This window comes from Miscanthus floridulus, chromosome 12 (genome assembly GCF_019320115.1).
Source record: "Miscanthus floridulus cultivar M001 chromosome 12, ASM1932011v1, whole genome shotgun sequence".
Lineage (NCBI taxonomy): Eukaryota > Viridiplantae > Streptophyta > Magnoliopsida > Poales > Poaceae > Miscanthus > Miscanthus floridulus.
In genome coordinates this window covers 64,123,307-64,144,716 of record NC_089591.1, presented here as the reverse complement: position 1 = coordinate 64,144,716, position 21,410 = coordinate 64,123,307, and the positions used below count along the sequence as shown (strand labels likewise).

At 55.7% G+C, this 21,410-nt stretch overlaps 1 protein-coding gene across 1 annotated transcript; it reads right to left on the bottom strand.

The window, feature by feature from the left end:
* Positions 1 to 18,090: 18,090 nt before the first annotated feature.
* LOC136497446 (putative cis-zeatin O-glucosyltransferase) lies at positions 18,091 to 19,910 on the bottom strand. The gene has a single exon (XM_066493242.1). It carries the CDS (start codon positions 19,763 to 19,765, stop codon positions 18,377 to 18,379), a length of 1,389 nt encoding a protein of 462 aa, XP_066349339.1. The 5' UTR covers positions 19,766 to 19,910; the 3' UTR covers positions 18,091 to 18,376.
* Positions 19,911 to 21,410: the final 1,500 nt, after the last annotated feature.

Here is a 21,410-nt window from a genome sequence, read left to right as displayed (position 1 = left end):
AGGTGGTAATTGGGTGTCGGTCCACTCAGCCACAAAATCAGCCAAGACCTAAGACTTAATTGCTTTCCAAGGCACAAAAGTCAAGGCTTCCCCCATAAGCTCGATGGCCCACTTGGCTATCCTGCCTGAGGCCTCCCGGTTATGGACTATCTCTCCCAAGGGGAAAGACGATACCACAATCACTAGGTGAGACTCGAAGTAGTGACGCAGCTTGCATCGGGCCAGGACTACGGCGTAGACTAGCTTCTAGATGTGGGGAGTAACGTGTTTTGGTCTTAGGAGAGCACTTCACTGATGAAGTAAATAGGCCGTTGGGTGGGTAGAGCATGCCCCTCTTCCTGCCTCTCTACTACTACGGCAGCGCTGACCACTTGGGTCATTGCGGTGACGTAGAGTAAGAGGGCCTCGTCCCTGGCCGAGGGTACCAGGATAGGAGGATTTGTGAGTAGTGCTTTGAGCCTGTCGAGGGCTTCTTCGGCCTCGGGGGTCCAAGAAAAGCGTTCAGATTTTCTCAAGAGTCGGTACAGAGGTAAGCCTTTTTCGCCAAGGCATGAGATGAAGCGGCTCAGGGCCGCAAGGCATCCCATGACCCTCTGCACTCCCTTGAGGTCTCTGATTGGTCCCATGCTGGTTATGGCCAAGACCTTCTCTGGGTTGGCTTCGATGCCGCGCTCCAAGACTATGAATCCCAAGAGCATGCCTTGGGGGACCCCGAACACACACTTCTCGGGATTGAGCTTGATACCCTTCTCTCTAAGGCATTTGAAGGCTACCTTCAAGTCATTGATGAGCTCTTTGGCCTTTCTGGATTTGACCACGATGTCGTCCACATAGGCCTCGATGGTTCGCCCAATGTGGTTGCCAAAGACCTAGGTCATGCACCGCTGGTACGTGGCCCCCGCGTTTCTAAGGCCGAAAGGCATAGTCATGTAGCAGTACATGCCGAATGGGGTGATGAAAGAAGTCGCAAGCTGGTCAGATCTTTCATATTGATTTGATGATAACCAGAATATGCATCAAGGAAAGACAGGGGGGGTTCCTCTCACTAGTAAGTCGTGCGTCGCTGTAGCCCCCGAGTCTCCCCCATTTCTTCTTACTTCTTGTTCCCTTATGCGCGTTCATTGTTCTTGCAGGGGATGAGGGACGTGCGCGCCTCTCCATCGCCTGTTCCTGAGGATGCGAGGTGGCGGGTGATCAACCGGGCGCATGCTGATGCGTAGAAAAAATAGAAAGATGCCAAGGTGGTGAAGTGCATGAAGAAGATCCTCGCACGCGAGGAGCTAGACAAGCGCTGCCGTCAACAAAGGAAGGATGGTCTCCCGTTGGAGGAATCCCCGTTGCCGTCGCTATCGATGGAGGCCTCGGACAGGGATGACGAGGGCGAGGTGGGGCGAGGTCCCCTGGACCATTTCCCTAACATAGTGGAGGTGGTGCCTGGGGCGTTGGCATGTAGCCCGGCACTCCCGGGAGGAGGAGGAGGAGCAGACCCGGGGTCGGCAATTGCTCGCTCAAGGGCCAAGGCCGACACGCCCGAGGCGCGGGCGTTGGGCAAACACGCCGTCAGCCCGGTGGGCTCGGTGGCGGTGGCGGAGCAAATGGCGGCGGAGGCGACCCAACTACCCCCGCAGAGGACCGAGGGGGCGCCGGGGTTCGTTGAGGACCAGCCGGCGCCGATGGACACGAAGGCCATGCCTCTGCCGCCGCCACCGCCCTTGCGGACAAGGGTCGCCGTGGCAAAGCGGTTGCCGCCCTGCTCGAGGTAGGTGTATTTTTGGTGGGGTCGTAGTGTCTTCTGTTCGTTCTTTTGTCTTGGGCTGACCCTGTTATCGTCTTGTCCTTAGCCGGAAGCGACCTGCGGAGGTGCCTACCCTGGTGCCCCTTAAGGCGCTCAAGGTTAACCCTGGCTCCATCGCCCACTAGGTGGCGGAGGCGCAAGCCACCCTGCATCATGGCATGGCGTCGGCGAGGGCCAACCCAAAGGAGACGGCCACTCAAGGAGGGGCTGCCGAGGTGGCCCTAACATAGGAGGGGGAGGCAGCGCCTCCGTCCCGCGATGGCGAGGCCCATGGGTCGGATGCGGCCGAGGTTCCCTTGGACACTGAGGCCACTGGGACAGAGGTCCTTGGGGTTTCACAGGCCGGGACGATGGAGGCTGTGGTGCCCAGGACCATCGAGGCCGCTACGGCGGGCATCGGAGCCCTCGCGACCGCCGAGGTGATGAGTACAGGCCCGATCTTCCGAGAGGTAGCCGGTAAGTTCGATTTGTGGAGATCTCGACGTTGGCGATCCGGCTTCAAATCAGACACGATTCGAACCCTGCAACCATTACACCACTGCTCCGTTGGTTATCAACCAAGCACAACTTGATTGACCTCGCCAAGAAGGCTTTTCCTGCAAGCGAATCGAAGAGCACAAGCAAGAAGGTAAAACACGCAATCTGAAATTGCAAATATGAATGACGCGAATATCAATAGAGGGTTCAAGAACTCGGTTCCAAAGGACTAATCGACACAGTGGAGGAGATCAAGAACGGGGGCCCTGGATCACTGCAAAAGGATTTGTCACCACAGTTACAATGAACGATTCAGTTTCTCGATGGAAAACTAAACTCTAAACAAAACCCAATTGTGTAGCAGCGGCGGCGGCTGTGTTTATAGTCTAAGACTCGACCTAGGGTTGGGGACGGCCAGGGGTTGGGCGCCCACAACTTGGGCTTAAGGCCCGACACGATACATGGCCAAGTTGGCCCAAATAGGTGACGCAGCACCTTGCCGTGGTCACACAGAATGATCCACGGACCTTCTGGAGCTGGGACCAGATCCAAAACGACGGCGTCGTCGTCCCCTTTCCAACGCATCCAAGAACGGCCCGTTTCGATGTCGTATGAGGAAGTTATGACCGAAACAGTGACGACGTGTCTGCTGAATCCGAGGACGACGTGGCAGCTGAGTTGGAAACGAATTGCAACTTGGGGAAGACCATGGCGTCGATGTGTCCAGCGTGGCGATGTCCTCATCATCCTCCCCTTCTTGAATTGGAGTCGTCCTCGACTCCATCTAGCGGGGCAAGTCGAGTAATGTGGTGGCTTCGACTTGTTGTTTGGGAACGGTGGATGGGATAGCGGCGGAAAACAAAATCACAGCAACGGCGATTGAACTACGACCACGAACACAATCCTAAACCAGCAACAAGACTCGACCACGGACACAAACTCAACAACACGAATCTGAAACGAAATTGCAAAGGCACAAAGGGCGATAGGACAGCGGAAATTGAAATATTTTTGGGCTTTTTGTGGACTCTAGGTAATGAACAAATATGAATCTAAGGCAAACGAGATTATACCTTGCGGTAAACCTGAAATATCTGATACCAATTGATGAGTACAGGCCCGATCTTCCGAGAGGTAGCCGGTAAGTTCGATTTGTGGAGATCTCGACGTTGGCGATCTGGCTTCAAATCAGACACGATTCGAACCCTGCAACCGTTACACCACTGCTCCATTGGTTATCAACCAAGCACAACTTGATTGACCTCGCCAAGAAGGCTTTTCCTGCAAGCGAATCGAAGAGCACAAGCAAGGAGGTAAAACACGCAATCTGAAATTGCAAATATGAATGACGCGAATATCAATAGAGGGTTCAAGAACTCGGTTCCAAAGGACTAATCGACACAGTGGAGGAGATCAAGAACGGGGGCCCTGGATCACTGCAAAAGGATTTGTCACCACAGTTACAATGAACGATTCAGTTTCTCGATGGAAAACTAAACTCTAAACAAAACCCAATTGTGTAGCAGCGGCGGCGGCTGTGTTTATAGTCTAAGACTCGGCCTAGGGTTGGGGACGGCCAGGGGTTGGGCGCCCACAACTTGGGCTTAAGGCCCGACACGATACATGGCCAAGTTGGCCCAAATAGGTGACGCAGCACCTTGCCGTGGTCACACAGAATGATCCACGGACCTTCTGGAGCTGGGACCAGATCCAAAACGACGGCGTCGTCGTCCCCTTTCCAACGCATCCAAGAACGGCCCGTTTCGATGTCGTATGAGGAAGTTATGACCAAAACAGTGACGACGTGTCTGCTGAATCCGAGGACGACGTGGCAGCTGAGTTGGAAACGAATTGCAACTTGGGGAAGACCATGGCGTAGATGTGTCCAGCGTGGCGATGTCCTCATCACGAGGCCACGATGGCGGAGGCCGAAGCCCCCGAGGCCGCCAAGGCCATGATGGTGGAGGCTAGAGCCCCCGGGACCACCGACGCTGATGTGATCGTGGTGGGGCTGCCGGCCCAGGAAGTGGAGATGAAGGCGGCAGAGGCCTTGGCGGCACCCTTGGTTGAAGGCCTGCTGCTGTTGCAGGAGAGCACCCAGGAGGTGGAAGTTCTTCCAATCTCCTCTGACGATACTTCCCAGGTGCAGGAGATGGCCGACGTCGAGGTGGCCAGTGTCGTGGACTAGCCGGCTCCAACCTCAGGCAAGGGAAGCTCGGCCCTCGCGCGGGTGCGACCCGAGCCCCGCGGGTGGAACCACCTGTGTGTCCTGTGGCAAAGCCGAGATGATCCTGAGGTAGAGCCTCTATTTGCTCTCGAGGATGCGGCCGAGGGCGATCCCTAGGACACATTCGAGCAGTACCGCCAGCTGGCGGAGCGATCTCTACAGACGGCGCTATCTGTGGTGGCCAATGATTTGCCCGGGGTTGCCTAGGTTCGTGCTTTCTTTTCCCATGTGGTGGACTTTTTCCGAGTTTTCTTTACGGGGATTGACCCCTGTTCTATTTCCCTTAGGAGCTCGAGACCCGATCTCTTGGGAAGTCGGTCTTCCTCCCCGGGAGAGGGATGTCTGGGACCAACTTCAGCGGCAGAAGGGCCTTCTTGTCGGTGCCAATGAGCTCCTGTCGGCGTGGAGCGCAGAGGTGGAGGACCTCTGCCTTCAGTGTGCTGACGCGAAGGTCGAGGTGGCCACGGCCCAGGAGCGGCTCGCCCCTCTGGTGGCGCGGGTCAGGGAGTTGGAGGAGGAGCTCACCTGCACGGCCAGTGATTGGGACACCTTCAGGGCTCGAGCCGTTGAAGCTACGGCCTCAGCCACGGCTCTTCCGGGGCAGCTAGGGGCAGAACAGAATGCGCACCAGCTGACGAAGGCCGCTTTGGATGAGGCCCTTGCAGCGGCTGAGGCCTCACGAACCGAGGCTATGGTTTGGAGGATGACGGCCGAGGGTGAGTCCTAGTCCCCTCATTTTATTTTCTTTTCCTTATGTTCGTTCCCTAACTTCCTTGTGTGACACAGAGCTAGGGAGTAAAGCTTCTAGGGCGGTCGAGGCTTCTCCGGTCGAGGCCCACCACCTAAAGGAGAAGGCCGAGGCCTGTCTGGTCAAGACCCGACGCTGGGAGCAGAAGGCCAAGGGTGAGTTCCATAGGCTTTTGCCCCTAATTTAGGTTGTTTTTCCCTCACTCAACCTCATTCCGTTTTTTCATGGTGCAGAGTCAGAGGCGGAGGTTACCCGAGCAGCCGAGGCTTCTAGCGCGGTGCAGACGGTGCTCGAGACCGAGATTGGGGAGCACGAGGTGCTAAAGAGTGCCATCCGTGCCACCTACGATGCCCTGGCGGTCGAGGGGGTTCAGTCAGGCAGCTCCCTTGGGAGCCACCTGACTGCACTGAGTGGTCAAGTGCGTGAGCGGCTTTGAGGAGCGCTGCACACGGGCGTCAAGCGCGCACTGGCCGTCATCGCCTTGCACTATGTTGGTGTCGACCTTCAAGCCATCAGCGATGGCTACATCTTGCCCGATGATGACGACGAGGCCGATGAGGTGGTGAGGAAGCTGTTGGAGGCAGTGGAAGGCCCTAGCACCGTGCTAGCAACGTTGTTTGAAGAGGAAGTGGTCCCTCCCCCGCCGTCTGCCGATGCCGGAGGTGCTGAGCCTTAACCTGGGCCCAAGTGGCCATGTAAATAGAGTAGGGATTAGATTTGTATCGTAACGCTTGTGGCTGTCGAGGCCTTTCTTTTTAAAGTACTCATGTTTCTTTAATCATTTGTCTTGTATTTCCAAGCATCTACCTTCTTGTTGTCTCTGATCTGATATCTTTGCAAAAACCTCTTTGGAGCCTAAGCCGCCCCCTGGGCGAAAGGTGGTGAGGGAGCGCCATAGCCCGGAGGCTTAGGCTGTCTCACGACTCAACTGGCCTTCTGGCCCTGAGTCGGGCTTTTGGTCCTTGGGTTTTCTGCAACTGATTCGTCAGAGCGTGCTAGAGGGTTTGGTGTAGGAATTTTTTCGAAAGACGACTAAAAAATGGAGCGTGAGACTTTAGGGGGAATCCCCCTAGCCCCCGAGGGAGACTTGGTTCTACAAAGGCAGAGCCGAGTCTCCCTTACAATGTCATCGTATTGCCAAGACCAACGATAGGCTCGAGGAACTTCTCGAGAAATTAGAACAACTAAAAATGGGTTTCAATTGTATTATGAGAAACAATATATACAATGCCTGGAATTTTAAGGATAAAAGCGACGTAGCTGTTCTATGTTCCAAGCGTTGGTGAAGATTTCACCCTTCTCGTTGGCTAGCTTGTAGGTCCCGAGCTTCAGTACTTGGGCGATGATGTATGGTCCTTCCCATGGCGGGGTCAGCTTGTGGCGGCCCTTGTTGCTCTATGCTAGCCTCAACACCAGGTCGCCTACCTTCAAGTCTCAGCCTTAGACGTGCCGGGCCTGATAGCGCCGTAGGGTCTACTGGTATTTAGCTGAGTGCAGCAACATGATGTCTTGGGCTTCCTCTAGTTGGTCGAGGGCGTCCTCTCGGGTGGTGCGGTTGCTTCATTCGTTATAGGCCTATAGCCTTGGGGAACCATATTCCAAGTCAGCAGGGGAGGATAGCCTCATCCCCATAGACCAGGAAGAAGGGAGTGAACCTCGTGGCTCGACTTGGGGTGTTCCTTACGCTCTAGATGATCGATGGGAGTTCGGCGAGCCATTTCTTGCCAAACTTCTTCAACCGGTTGTAAATTCTTGGGTTGAGACCTTGTAGGATCATGCCATTGGCACGTTCTACTTGGCCATTGGTCCTTGGGTGTCCTACGGCCAACCAGGCCACACGGATGTGGTGGTCGTCGTAAAACATCAAGAATTTTTTGCTGGTGAACTGTGTCCCGTTGTCAGTGATGATGGTGTTAGGGACCCCGAACCTGTGGACAATGTCAGTGAAGAACAGCTACTGCTTGCTCGGATTTGATTTGATTGATCGAATGAGCCTCGATCCATTTGGAGAACTTGTCGATTGATACCAGTACATGGGTGTAGCCCCCGGGGGCCTTTTGTAGAGGCCCGACCATGTCGAGCCCCCACACAGGCGAACGGCCACGCGATGGGGATGGTTTGCAGGGCTAGGGCCGGGAGATGTGTTTGTCGAGTGTAGTACTGGCATCCTTCATAGGAGCGTACTAGCTTGGTGGCGTCGGCGACCGCCGTCGGCCAGAAGAACCCTTGGCGGAAAGCGTTCCCCACGAGCGTCCGAGGCACCGCATGGTGCCCGCAAGCCCCTACGTGCAAGTCCCAAAGCAGGGCTTGGCCTGCCTCGGTGGTAATGCATCATTGGAGGACACCGGAGGGACTTCGCCTGTGCAACTCGTCATTGCAGAGGACGTAAGTCTTGGCTCGCCGTGCAAGCCGTCGGGCTTCGGTCCTGTCCCTAGGAAGCTCCTCCCGATCAATCCAATCGAGGAACGGGATTCGCCAATCCGCGTCCTGGTCGGTCTGCGGAGGCTCGGTGTTGACTTCCATGACCTCGGGCTTGGTCGAGAGAGTCTCGGCAGCAGAGAGGGCGTCGAGCCACGTCGTGGGTTCGACAAGTGGGCCCTCCTCTGCTATCAAGGCGTAGTTAATGGAAGGTTCATGGAGGTCCCTGGCAAAGACGTTCGGGGGGACCGGAGCCCGAGCCGAGGCCATCTTTGCCAGTTCATCGGTAGCCTTGTTGTACTTCCACACGATGTGGTTTAGTTCGAGACCGTCGAACTTGTCTTCTAGGTGACATACCAACTTGTAGTAAGCCTCCATTTTGGGCTCCAGGCAGTTTGACTCCTTCATGACTTGATCGACGATGAGCTGTGAGTCGCCGTGGACATCGAGACGGCGCACCCCAAGTTCGACGGCGACTTGCAAGCCGTTGACGAGGGACTCGTACTCGGCCATGTTGTTGGAGGCGGTGAAGTGGAGCCGCACCATGTAGCACATGTGTACTCCAAGGGGCAAGACAAAGAGGAGACCCGCGCCTACCCTGATCTTCATCAGAGACCCATCGAAGTACATGGTCCAACATTCTGTCTGGACTTGAGCAGGTGGTAATTGGGTGTCGGTCCACTCAGCCACAAAATCAGCCAAGACCTAAGACTTAATTGCTTTCCAAGGCACAAAAGTCAAGGCTTCCCCCATAAGCTCGATGGCCCACTTGGCTATCCTGCCTGAGGCCTCCCGGTTATGGACTATCTCTCCCAAGGGGAAAGACGATACCACAATCACTAGGTGAGACTCGAAGTAGTGACGCAGCTTGCATCGGGCCAGGACTACGGCGTAGACTAGCTTCTAGATGTGGGAGTAACGTGTTTTGGTCTTAGAGAGCACTTCACTGATGAAGTAAATAGGCCGTTGGGTGGGTAGAGCATGCCCCTCTTCCTGCCTCTCTACTACTACGGCAGCGCTGACCACTTGGGTCATTGCGGTGACGTAGAGTAAGAGGGCCTCGTCCCTGGCCGAGGGTACCAGGATAGGAGGATTTGTGAGTAGTGCTTTGAGCCTGTCGAGGGCTTCTTCGGCCTCGGGGGTCCAAGAAAAGCGTTCAGATTTTCTCAAGAGTCGGTACAGAGGTAAGCCTTTTTCGCCAAGGCATGAGATGAAGCGGCTCAGGGCCGCAAGGCATCCCATGACCCTCTGCACTCCCTTGAGGTCTCTGATTGGTCCCATGCTGGTTATGGCCAAGACCTTCTCTGGGTTGGCTTCGATGCCGCGCTCCAGAGACTATGAATCCCAAGAGCATGCCTTGGGGGACCCCGAACACACACTTCTCGGGATTGAGCTTGATACCCTTCTCTCTAAGGCATTTGAAGGCTACCTTCAAGTCATTAATGAGCTCTTTGGCCTTTCTGGATTTGACCACGATGTCGTCCACATAGGCCTCGACTGGTTCGCCCAATGTGGTTGCCAAAGACCTAGGTCATGCACCGTTGGTACGTGGCCCCCACGTTTCTAAGGCCGAAAGGCATAGTCATGTAGCAGTACATGTCGAATGGGGTGATGAAAGAAGTCGCAAGCTGGTCAGACTCTTTCATCTTGATTTGATGATAACCAGAATATGCATCAAGGAAAGACAGGGTCTCGCACCCCCGTGGTGGAGTCAATGATTTGATCGATTCGGGGTAATGGAAAGGGGACTTTTGGACAGGCTTTATTCAAACCGGTATAGTCTACACACATCCTCCATTTCCCATTTTTCTTCCTAACTAACATGGGGTTGGCCAACCACTCTAGGTGGGACACTTCCTTGATGAACCTAGCCGCCAAGAGTTTCTGCACCTCCTCGCCGATGGCCCTACGCTTTTCCTTGTTGAATCGGTGTAGGCGTTGCTTCACCGGTCTAGAGCCGGCCCGAATGTCCAAGGCGTGCTCAGGCGACCTCCCTCAGTATGCCTGGCATGTCTAGAGGGACTCCATGCGAATATGTCAGCATTCGCACAGAGGAAGTCAATGAGCACAGCCTCCTATTTGATGTTGAGTGTGGCGCTGATCCTTAGTGCCCAGTCATCGAGGGCAGGCAAGGTCAACCGGGACGAGCTTGATGGCCTCCGTGGGCTCGAACACCTCTGCGCGACGCTTGGAGTCAGGCGCCTCGCCACTGAGTTGATCGAGGTTGGCGATGAGGGTCCCAGCCTCGGCGAGAGCCTCGGCGTACTCGATGCATTCGACGTCGCAGTCGTAGGCACGTTCATACGTGGACTCAATCATGATCATACCGCTAGGGCCTGGCATCTTGAGCCTTGAGGTAGGTATAGTTGGGGACTGCCATGAACTTGGCGTAGCACTGGCCGCCCCAGGATGGCGTGGTAGGTTCCCCTAAACCCAACCACCTCGAAGGTAAGAACCTCCTTGCGGTAGTTGGAGGGGGTGCCAAAGCAGATGGGAAGGTCGATGCGCTCGAGGGGTCACGTGCGTTTCCCTGGCACGATGCCGTGGAAAGGTGCGGTGTCACCTCGGAGCCTCGACTGGTCGATCTCCAAGAGCTCTAGGGTATTAGGCGTAGAGGATATTGAGGCCGCTGCCTCCGTCCATCAACACCTTGGTGAGTCGGGTGTTGCCGATGATCGGGTCGACAACAAGTGGGTACTGCCCGGGATTCAGAACATGGTTGGGGTGGTCGTCTCGATCAAAGGTGATCGCCTCCTGAGACCAGTTGAGGTACTGGGGAAGTGGCCACCCTAACCAAGAAGACCTCTCGGCATTCCCTCTTTCGCTGCTGCACCATAAGGCACGCCGAGAGTCCGCCGAAGATCATGAAGGCATTGTGTACCTTGGGGAACCCATCATCCTTGTCATCATCCCGGTCACCGGCGCCCTTCTGCTTAGCATCGTCGTTAGGGAGCCCAAGCCTGGCGTAGTAACACCGTAGCATGGAGCAATCCTCGAGGGCAGTGCTTGATTGGGCCATGGTGGTAAGGGCAGGGTTTCTTAAGCATGTCGTTGAAAGGTCTGGGACCCCTGGGGCCTTAGGGATTCTTGCGTTCTACGGCCGCGACCATATCGGCCTCGAGGACAGCCCGCTTCCCCTGGCGATCCTTCTTCTTTCTTTTGGGGAGGCAGGGAACCGAGGCCTCGGGGGCCTCATCCCTCCGCTTCCCCTTGGCGTCGTCCGTGGGGAAGATGGCCCCTACAACCTCCTCGCCTGAGGCAAAGTTGGTGGCGATGTCGAGGAGCACGGCGGCCAAGCGCGGCACGTTCGGCCTAATTCCCAGACCAAGTCTCAGTAGGTGGTGCCAGAGAGAAAAGCCTGGACGATCTCTGAGTCGTCGACGCTGGGCAACTCAGTACACTGTTTAGAGAAGCACCGGATGAAGTCTTGGAGAGACTCGTCTGGTTTCTGGCGATAGCTCTTAAGGTCCTAGGAGTTTCTAGGGCGCACGTATGTGCCCTGGAAATTCCCGACGAAGATCTAAACCAAGTCGCGCTAGTCGTGGATCTGAGAGGGAGGAAGGTGCTCAAGCCAGGCTCGCTGCCGAGTCTGACATGAGTAGGGGGAGGTTGCAGATGATGAGCAGGTCATCATTCGTGCCGCCTAGCTGACAAGCTAGGCAATAATCAGCGAGCCAAAGCTCAGGGTTGGTCTCACCGCTATACTTTGTCAGGTTGGCTGACTAGCGAAACCAGGCTGGAAACTGAGCGTTGCGAATGGCTCTGCTGAAGACTCAGAGGGCCAGGTGGTTCAGGAGAAGGACTGCGGTCTTCCTCACTGTCATAACGGCTGCCCCGATGCGGATGGTAGCCTCGGGCAGGGCCCCTCACTATCATGGCAGTCGTCGGCGGCCGACCACCTCATGGTCACCCTACGCCTCGTGTCGGTTATCGAGGCGGTCGTGGACTAGGGGGACCCTATTGATTGCCGGCACCCAAGAGGGCTCGGGACGAACCGCGGCCTCCCTATTCTGTCGGTGTGGTGCTGAGGGGAGGTCCGAGGTGGCTCCACGCCATCGAGAGGCGAAACTCTCTGCCTGTTGCACCATGGTGGTCTTGAGGAGATCCCGAAGCTCGCCGTGGACTCAGTCGTCCTTCCATGGTGGAGGGCTTGGGCATCAGCGTGCACTAGCATCGCCGTGACCGCGACATTCTAGCTAGCGTGATTGAAGATTGGGGGACAATCGTCCCCTTCGTTGTCGTTGATGTGGTGGTGCACGTCATGAGCCCGTCACCGGGCTCCTCCACCGTCACCGTAGCCTTGCTGCTCCTGCTCAAGAGTGGTTTGGAGCTGTTGCAGAAGGAGTTGATCTTGCTCAACCTTGGCTTGAAGCTCACAGAGCTGCTCCAGGTTCAGGGCGTCGAAATTGTCCGAGGGCAAGGTTCTTGTTCCGTGCTACCGGGGGGACAATGCGTGAAGGCATAGCATCACCCATTCCTAGATGAAGTGGAGTGCGGTTGTCTACCCCCTTGTGCTCGTCGCCCGTGCTTGGCATCCCAAGTCCGATGTGGAAGCACTCACGAGTGGGATCGTAAGTACCTTCATCATCGGAATCGGAATAGCCAAAGCAATAGTCACTTGCGGCCAAGAAGTGGCGCATGGTTTTCGCAGTCATGGAGGTCAGAGAAATCCGCTCCGGCCCATGCCTCGTCCTCCTCCAAGGAGTCGGCGTGGGTGTCGGTCAACGCGGTGGTGTCGAAGTTGAGAGCGAAGCACTGGCGGCGCTCCGAGAGATCCGCGTGAGCAAAAGCATAGGCGTAAGCATAAGAGGCGGCGGCATTTCTCAACCCGAAGGGGTATGGAGACAGTGCCGTCGCTAGGGTTCTACTCAGCCAGAGTTGGCTCCTCAAGGAGTGGTGGAGCGGAGCTTGGTGTCGGGGTGTCGCCGGGTGCCACCGGTGTTTTTCCCTTGTCCATGCTCAGGCTGGACAGGTCCCCAACAAGGGACCTTGTGCCAATAGCTGGTCATGGGATACCATCGGAGAGCGACGAATCGCCCTAGGGTTCGTGTGGCATCAGGGGTGATCCTGCTCGCGTCGTGCCTAGCGAGCGCGGCAAGAGCGGCCGCCCAGGCGCCGCCTGCGCCTGGGCTGCTGGTGCATGGCTGTCATCGTTGACAGGTGGGGTTTGGGGCATGAGGAGTACCATGTCATACTTGTGCCCTAGAGACATGAACTCTAGGTTCCCGAACTAGACCACTGTGCCGAGACGCAGTGGTCGTACTGGGGTCTACCATCCAGAACTTGGTAGGATGACAAAGCTGACACGTAGAGGCCCCTACCTGGCGCGCCAACTGTCGGTGTTTTGGACCTGAGGGATCCTCAACCAACTAGTGAATTTGTGCTACGTGTTCCTAATCTCGGATGGTGATGCAAAGAGACACAAGGCTTATACTGGTTTAGGCAATCGGTGCCCTACGTCTAGTCTGAGAGATCGATCTTGTATTCCTTGCACCGAAGTGCTTCGTAGTAGGGGGTTACAAGCTAGGTGAGAGAGGGAGTTAATCCCTAGGTCTCGGTGGGGAGTGATGTGGGCTACTTGAGACAGTTGCTCTCAGGCGGTCGGGAAGTGTGCGCTGTTACCTGGTGTTGTTCTCCGTCCCCCCCTCTAGAAATGGCCCAAGTCCTTTCCTTTTATAGTTGAAGGGAGGACTGGGGTAGTACATGTGCTAGCTATACGACAGTCGTGCGAACAGAGGCGGCGTGTTCGAGCCCTGTAGCCTATTCCTGTGGCAGGCATGGTCATCGGAGTGGTCCGTCCTTGAAGTGCTGGGGCGACGTGCTGGTCACATCCAAACCTGTGCGTCATGGGAGCTCCAGGACTGCCTCGAAGCAGGGTGCGGCTGGTCAGCGTGTGTGTCGCTATGGATTGACTGCGTGCGAGGCCAAGGCTCAGTTAGTGGCAAGGCAGAATCAGTGGTGGGGTCTCAGCAGATGTGAATCTCAAGATGGCCGAGGCCCTGTCGTAGGGTGCCGAGGCTCGGAGGGAGCGGTCATTCTGGTACGCTGGTTCAGAGGCGATGATGACCCGGGCCAGACTTCCCATGCCGCGTTGTCTTTGAGGCAGGGATTGCGGGGCACAGTGTGGGCAGTTGATCATGGGCACAGCGCTAGAATACAATGACCAGTAATCCTCGCCGCGCCCTGTCTCAGCCGGTATGGTGTTGATGCGACTCCTTGTCCCGTCGGACCACTCCATGGTATCGAGCCAGCCGTCCGGCTGAGATTGCGGGAGTAGGTGACGCATTAATAGGATGTGACATGCTGTCGGGAAGACCGGTCGAGGTGGGAGCGACGGGTTGTTGTTAGGCCAGCCTCGAGCGATACGGAGGATAGCAGTCTCATCCGAGGCTGTACGCACGGGGCCTCAGGCGAGTCAGAGATTGGGCTCCTTGCCGAGGCCTCCCGTGAGAGGCCTCACGTGAGGTGGAGATTGCGTTAGGGTGCCAAGACCTCCCGTGCGAGGCCTCGAGTGAGGCGGAGAGTCGGTGAGCTCGGATGAGGCTGGTGATGAGCCCATGACTTACCTTCTAGCTTTTTTGTTGATGGGATTTAAGTGACCTTTTTGGTGTACGCTTAGGGTACCCCATTTTATGGTACTCGACAGACCTCTTACTCCATGTAGAGGCTAAGGGGCTCTTCCTGCAACCTTGCCGAGACCTAGCGACCCTGACTCGCACTCGAGGGGGCTCGGCAAAACAACCCCTCCTTTCAAGCGAAAAGGAAGCGCGAGGGTCGTACAAAAAGCTAGGGGAGCTCCTAACGGCCCTCTCGCTCCGTGCAGAGGCTAGGGAGCCCTTCCTGTATATATGCTGAGACCCCGCGACCTAGGCTCACACCCAAGGGGGCCTCGGCAAACAAACCCTCATGCGCGAGGGGCGTACAAAAAGCCAGGGGAACTCCCGATGGCCCTCTCGCTCCGTGCAGAGGCTAGGGGGCTCTTCCTGCAACCTTGCTGAGACCCAACGGCCTAGGCTCGCACCCGAATAGGCTCAGCAAACAACCCCTCGTCCAAACAAAAAGATATGTGAGGGTCGAACAAAAAAAGCCAGGGGGACCCCTGACCGCCCTCTCGCTCCGGGTGGAGGCTCAGGGGCTCCTCCTACACCCAAGACAAAAACAAACGACCTAAGCCCGCGCTAGAAGTTTCGTTACAAATACGATAAAGGGCATCGAGCCCGTTACGGTCCAGGGGTTCGAAGGCTGGGCCCCCTAGAGTTTCGACAGCCGCCCCAAGGCAACAAAGTCAGGGACGATTATGGGCGAGCCCACGTATGGCCAAGGCCTGAGCAAACAATCGCTCGGGATGTCCTAAGTCGTGTCCGAGACCGGCAGGGAGGTCTCCGAATGGGATCCCACCCTAGGGAGGCACCGGGCCACTGGGGCCCAGCAAACGGCCTCAGGCACCCACTAGAGAAACCCACCAGTACTCTTGGAGCACGTCTCTAGACCACTAGCCGTCCCCTAGCGAACGGGGTACGGGCCTCCACTCGGACTTACCCGATAACAGCTCATCGGAAGTGCCACCGCTCCTGCCCACCGAGGGTAGCCTGGCACATTCCACCCCTCCTTCCGAGCAAAAAGGAAACATGAGGGTCGCACAAAAAGTCAGGGGTACCCCTGATCGCCCTCTTGCTTCGCGCAGAGGCTCGGGGGCTCTCCCTGCGACCTTGTCAAAACCCCACTGACCCGAACTCGCACTTGTGGGCTCGGCAAATACGATAAAAACTCCTCACTCAAAACACGAAAAAAGCCCCTGGAGGAGTAAATCCACTCCTTCAGGGCCTCGAGGGCTACACCCGACGGGTGCGCTCGCGCGCACCCACCGAAACCTCAAGAAACAAAACACAATTCCTACAGGAGTGGCTGTAAGCCAAGTCTCAACAAACCCTCAGGAAGAGTGCTCGCACTCCCCCTAAGGCTCGGGGGCCACTGTCGGGTACCGTAAAATGGGGTACCCGAGCATACACCAAAAGAGTCACTTAAAACCCATCAACAACGAAGCCAGAAGGTAAGCCATGGGTTCATCACCGGCCCCGTCCGAGCCCACCGACTCTCCGCCTCGCCTTAGGTCCTCGCACAGGAGGTCTCGACGCCCTAACGAAATCTCCGCCTCGCGCGAGGCCTCTCCGTGGAGGCCTCGGCAAGGAGGCCAATCTCTGTCTTACCCGAGGCCCCATGCGTACAGCCTCGAATGAGACAGCTATTCTCCGTATTGCTCGAGGCTGGCTTGTCAATAACCCGTCGCTCCTGCCTCGACCAGTCTCCCCGACAGCATGTCACGTCCTATTAATGCGTCAACCACTTCCGCAATCTCAGCCGGACGACGACTCGACACCATGGAGTGGCCGATGGGACAAGAAGTCGCATCAACGCCATACAGGCTAAGACAAGGCACGGCGGGGATTACCGGCCACTATGTTCTGGCGCTGTACCCATGATCAGGGCCGGCGCTACGCTGTGCCCCGTAACACACGCCCCGAAGACAACACGGCATGGGAAGTCTGGCCTAGGTCATCATCGCCTCCGAACCAGCGTACCAGATCGACCTCTCCCTCCGAGCCTCGGCACTCTACATCAGGGCCTCGGCCATCTCAAGATTCACGTCTGCCGAGACCCCCACCACGGTTTCGGCCTCGCCACCAACCGAGCCTCGGCCTCGCGCGTAGTCGACCCACAGCGACCCGCACGCTGACCGCCGCACCCGCTTCGAGGCAGCCCTGGAGCTCCCATGACGCACAGGATCTGGATGTGACCAGCACGTCGCCCCAGCGCTTCAAGGACGGACCACTTCGATGACCACGCCGCCACAGGAATAGGCTACAGGACTCAAACACGCCGCCTCCGTTCGCACGACGTTGTATAGTTAGCACACGTACTACCCTTGTCCTCCCTTCAACTATAAAAGGAAAGGACTTGGGCCATTTCTAAAGGGAAGAACACACGCACACACAAAAACAACACCCTGTAACACGCATACTCCCCCGCCGCCTGAGAGCAACGTCTCAAGCAGCCCGCATCACTCTACGCCGAGATCTGGGACTAGCTCCCTCTCTTACCCGGCTTGTAACCCCCTACTACAAGCACTTCGGTGCAAGAAATACAAGATCGATCTCTCAGATTGGATGTAGGGCACCAATTGCCTGAACCAATATACGCCTTGTGTCTCTTTGCATCACCATCCGGGATCGGAAACACGTAGTATAAATTTACCTAGTTGATTGAGGACCCCCCTAGTCCAAAACACCGACACTAACAATTCCCCCCTATGTAACCTCCTATATTTAGTGGTATCCTAAACGAAATAACATTTTCCTCCTTCAAATTTGAGATTTCATATAGCGTACCCTATATGTTATTTGAGATAGGGAAACTGTTGGAGAAGATAAGTATTTAAAGAAGATTTTTTTGTTAGAATGCACCCTATGATTTAGAGGTTTTCTTTTTCTTTGCCAAGAAGGTTCTAGAGAAATTATGTTAGGAGAACTCTTGAAGATGCCGAAGTGCATGACTCTAGCGAATTTGTCTAGATCAATAAAACCAAGCCCCCCATATCACTTGATCTAGAGTACAAGTCCTTTGGCCAGTTGATTCTTGATGGCCGGTCCAAAAGAAGCGTTTTCTATACTTGTCGGGAGAATCCAACTACTAAAAACAAAACCATGACAACAACAGAGTACATCTATCACTAAGGCCCCGTTGAGATCCAAAATTTTTTAGATTTTGGCTCACTGTAGCATTTCGTTTGTATTTAGTAATTAATGTCTAATTATAGGACTAATTAGGTTTAAAAGTTTCGTCTCGTGATTTTTCGACCAACTATGTAATTAGTTTTTTTTCGTCTATATTTAATACTCCATGCATGTGCCGCAAGATTCGATATGACGATTACTGCGCAAAAATTTTTGCATTCTAAACAGGCCCTAAATGATAAAGCTTGTTATACACGGCAGAAGCAACTTTTATTGGTTGTGAAATTCTTACATTTCAAATGGACCCACAAAATCTTTAAAACAATGAATTACAGACTTTCGTCTAGACAAAAGTCCCTTCTTTATTCAGGGTCGTCACTGTCAGACGTCTCCTATTGGACTCTTGCCTGTTGCTGACGTTGACGATTGAACCCTTTTCAGTTCACTGTCAGACAAAAGTCTCCTATGGCTGCGTTCGCTGGTATGAACCAGACCAGCCAGCCGGCTGAATTCCCTCTCATGTTACTGTTCATCAAATCAGTCGAATAGTGTTTTTCTCTCGCAACAAATTAGTCGGAACAGTATTTTTCAGCCAAGTTTTAGACCAGCAAACGAGGCCATAACTAACTTATCATTCAACGAACAATATTTTTTTCTCACACCATCAAAACAGTCCATAGTATTTTCAATGTCTTATAGGCCAGACAAACTCAAATTCGAACATTTCCATGCTTGATGGACAGTTTGTCTTGCACGCAGCTGCACCTGTCAGCACTCGAGCGCTTTCAGGTAGGAGTAGTGGTGTACTAGTATTTGCTTGTTTGATATCGGGAATTCAAATTTGTTCAGTACAACCAGCTTTCTCGCTACCCCTTTTAATAATTGTATATAAACTAGAAATCACTCTCCTTTTGAATGAAGAAAATAAAACACAAACGGGAACAAACACTTGAGTCGTTTTCCAATCCTGCCTTCTTAGATCACCTTATGATGTGAGCGATGAAGTTTTCGAGATCCTTGCGGGATGACCCGCCATCAGCCGCGGACGCACGGACGGCCTCGCCGATCGCCGTTGCCCGCTGCCGCACGGGCAACCCATCGTCAGAGACCATCAACCTCTCGATCACCGCCTGTATGGCTGCCGCCGGTATCACCTCGGCGTGCTTCTCGCATGGCCTCACCAGGAAGCCTGCCTTGAGGTACTTGCACACAAGCTCGGCGTCCCACGGTTGGTCGGAGTGCATGGGCCACGCCAGGATGGGCTTCCCGTGGCTCATGCTCTCCATGGTCGAGTTCCATCCGCAGTGGCTCAGGAACGCCGCCGTGGCGCCGTGCGCCAGTATCTCCAGCTGCGGCGCCCACCCGGTGATCACCAACCCCGTCCCCTCGGTCTCCTTGGTGAACTCGGACAGGAACTTGGCGTGCCGGCTCTCTCCGGACTCGGAGTATATGTCGCCGCGGTCGGCGTCGCGCAGCACCCAGATGAAACGCTGGTTGCTGCCGCGTAGCGCCGCGGCAAGCTCCTGGATCTGCTCGCCGCGCAGAGAGGACATCGAGCCGAACGAAACGTAGAGTACGGACGCAGCCGGCTGCTTGTCGAGCCAACCGAGGCACTCGTGCCGCGTCTCGCCAAGCTCGTCCACGCTCGGGCCGAGCATCGGGTTTAACGGGCCGATAGAGAAGACCTTCTTGCCGCCGGCGGCGGCCAGCTGCTGGGTGACAAAGTCGATGAACTCACCCTCGAGCGCGCGGGACGTGTTCATGACGACGCCGGCGCTGGAAGGGATCGTCTGCGCGGACCTTGCGCGCTTGCCGATGAACTCGAGGAACTCCTCCGTCACGTAGGCGTGGACGGAGAGGTCTTCGAGGCCGTGCACGTCGCGCAGGAGCTGGGCCCCGCCGTCCATGTGCCAGGCGATGGACGACGCGGCGGTGCAGTGGAACGCAAACCCCTCGCCGTTGGGCAGCCGGGCGGCCTCCTCGGCGGCGAAGGCGTTGATGACGTCGTACATGACGGCGACGCGGCGGTGGGACGCGGAGAGCCCGCGGAGGAGCGCCGCGAGCGCGGCGGGCGCGTCGGCGATGAACGCCTCCCACAGGGGCATGAGGTGGGAAGGGTAGGGCGAGGCCGCGGCGGGGTCGGGCGGCGGAGAGGCGTACTCGGAGATGGCGAGCTCGTGGAAGTCGATGCGGCGGAGGGCGTCGTCGCCCCAGCCGTGCACGCGCGCGCGGGCCTGGCGTACGTGCTCCGCGGGCGCCGCGTAGTGCACGGGCAGCCCGCGCGCGGCGAGCTGCAGCGACAGGTGCAGCAGCTGGTTCAGGTGGCCCTGCGCCGGGAACGGGACGGCCACGACGGCAACTGACTCCATAGGGTAGTAGGGAGCGAGAGGGAGCGGCTTCTGTTTCCAACCACTGTGCACTCGACTGCCGGTGATCCCACGTGTGGCTCCCAGTGCAGCGGGAGGATGGCTGAACCGCTGAATACAGCGGCGTGGCCGTGGCGGCGTGCGATATATGCAGTGCAGCCTCGCAGCCAGGCTGCAGTCCTGCGGTGCAGTCAGCGCTCATGCCGCGCTGCCGGCGCACCATGCCGCACTGATAGGGTGAGCTTTCTGTTTCTGTGAAAGAAACGGAGAATATAAAGTATGCCAATTGTATTGGCAATTGCCAAACATCTGTGTCTGAGGTATGGAACATTAGGGGTTCCCTGGCCATTCTGTTCTCTGTCCAATTTCCATACTAGGCTAAATAGTGAAAATATAGCATGACGAAACGACGATTCTATTTTGTTCTGACCTGTAAACGGAGTACGTATATGGTCTGAAAGTCTTCTAGACAAGATTGCTAGGCGCTACAAGTCTTTTCTATTTCAAGTGGAGGACAACATGAATTCTAGACAAGCTGGAGTTGGTGGTTTTGCCTCTATCTGTCCTTCATATTATTTTTATGCGTATTAGCTTTACTAGTGTGTATAAATTCAAAACAGTGCATGCTTCATATGCAAGAAGTTTGCAAGTGGCAGTTGAGGACATCGGTCAAGCAGCTGGAAATTGCATGGTTTTGTCGAGACACATACATAGGAATGGTCTGTGTATAGCGACTCCCGGCTTCCTTCTTTTTCATTCACAGGCTTTGGAAAAACTTCTTTTTCGCTGTCTGATGATTTTCTGTGATATACCATGGCGGAAATTTACTCTTCAACTATTGTTGTTGGTTGAACTGTTACATCTGTCCTGAAAAAAAGAAAAGAGAGCAACCTACCTGCACTCCATTGAGACCAACGCTGCTACCTGCTATCCACTTGCCAAACACAGCAATTTGCTTTGCATCTGGTATTCTGGTTATCACACACTGCTTCTGCCCAGACACAGATTTGCGCCTGCCGTGTCGTCCATATCACACCTTACTACACGCCACTGCCTGTTTAGATAAAAACATGGCCATTACTGGTGAGCCACAGTCAAATGCTTGTCACCCTCGCAAATGGAAACCCCTCTTTGTTCTTTGCCCTAATCTGTTTCACACACGGCTCCCGACACGAGTCCTGGCCCTACCGGCTCTGGCTCAGCTGTGTGCTGTGTAGCGTCTGCGTACAAATCTAGGGGCCCGCCCGATCTCCGGGACTACCGCGGGACGGCGGGGCGGCAACCGGAACACCCGCGATCGAGTGGCGGGCGCGCGGCCGGCGGCCATCCCCACACTGGGCACTGGCCGTGTGGTCCAACCGCTGTCCCTTGGCCCATAAATACTTCGCACTTGCGCTGTACCGCGCCCTGTTCGCGATTAATTGGGGGCATCGGCAGGTTACAGTACAGCCGCGCCTTTATTTCCGATGATTATCTCGTGGGCTTGACCTCCCTCGCTCACATGGCCCGTGTCCCCTCCCCCTGGCCTGCATGCGTTCGTGATCTCCTGCGCTCTGATTGGCCCGGTCTCGCGGCTTAAAGAACTCCCACTCGCTCTCCCTGCTGGCACCACCAGTCTAGCGTCAGTTTCAGCAGAAGCTGCTGCTGG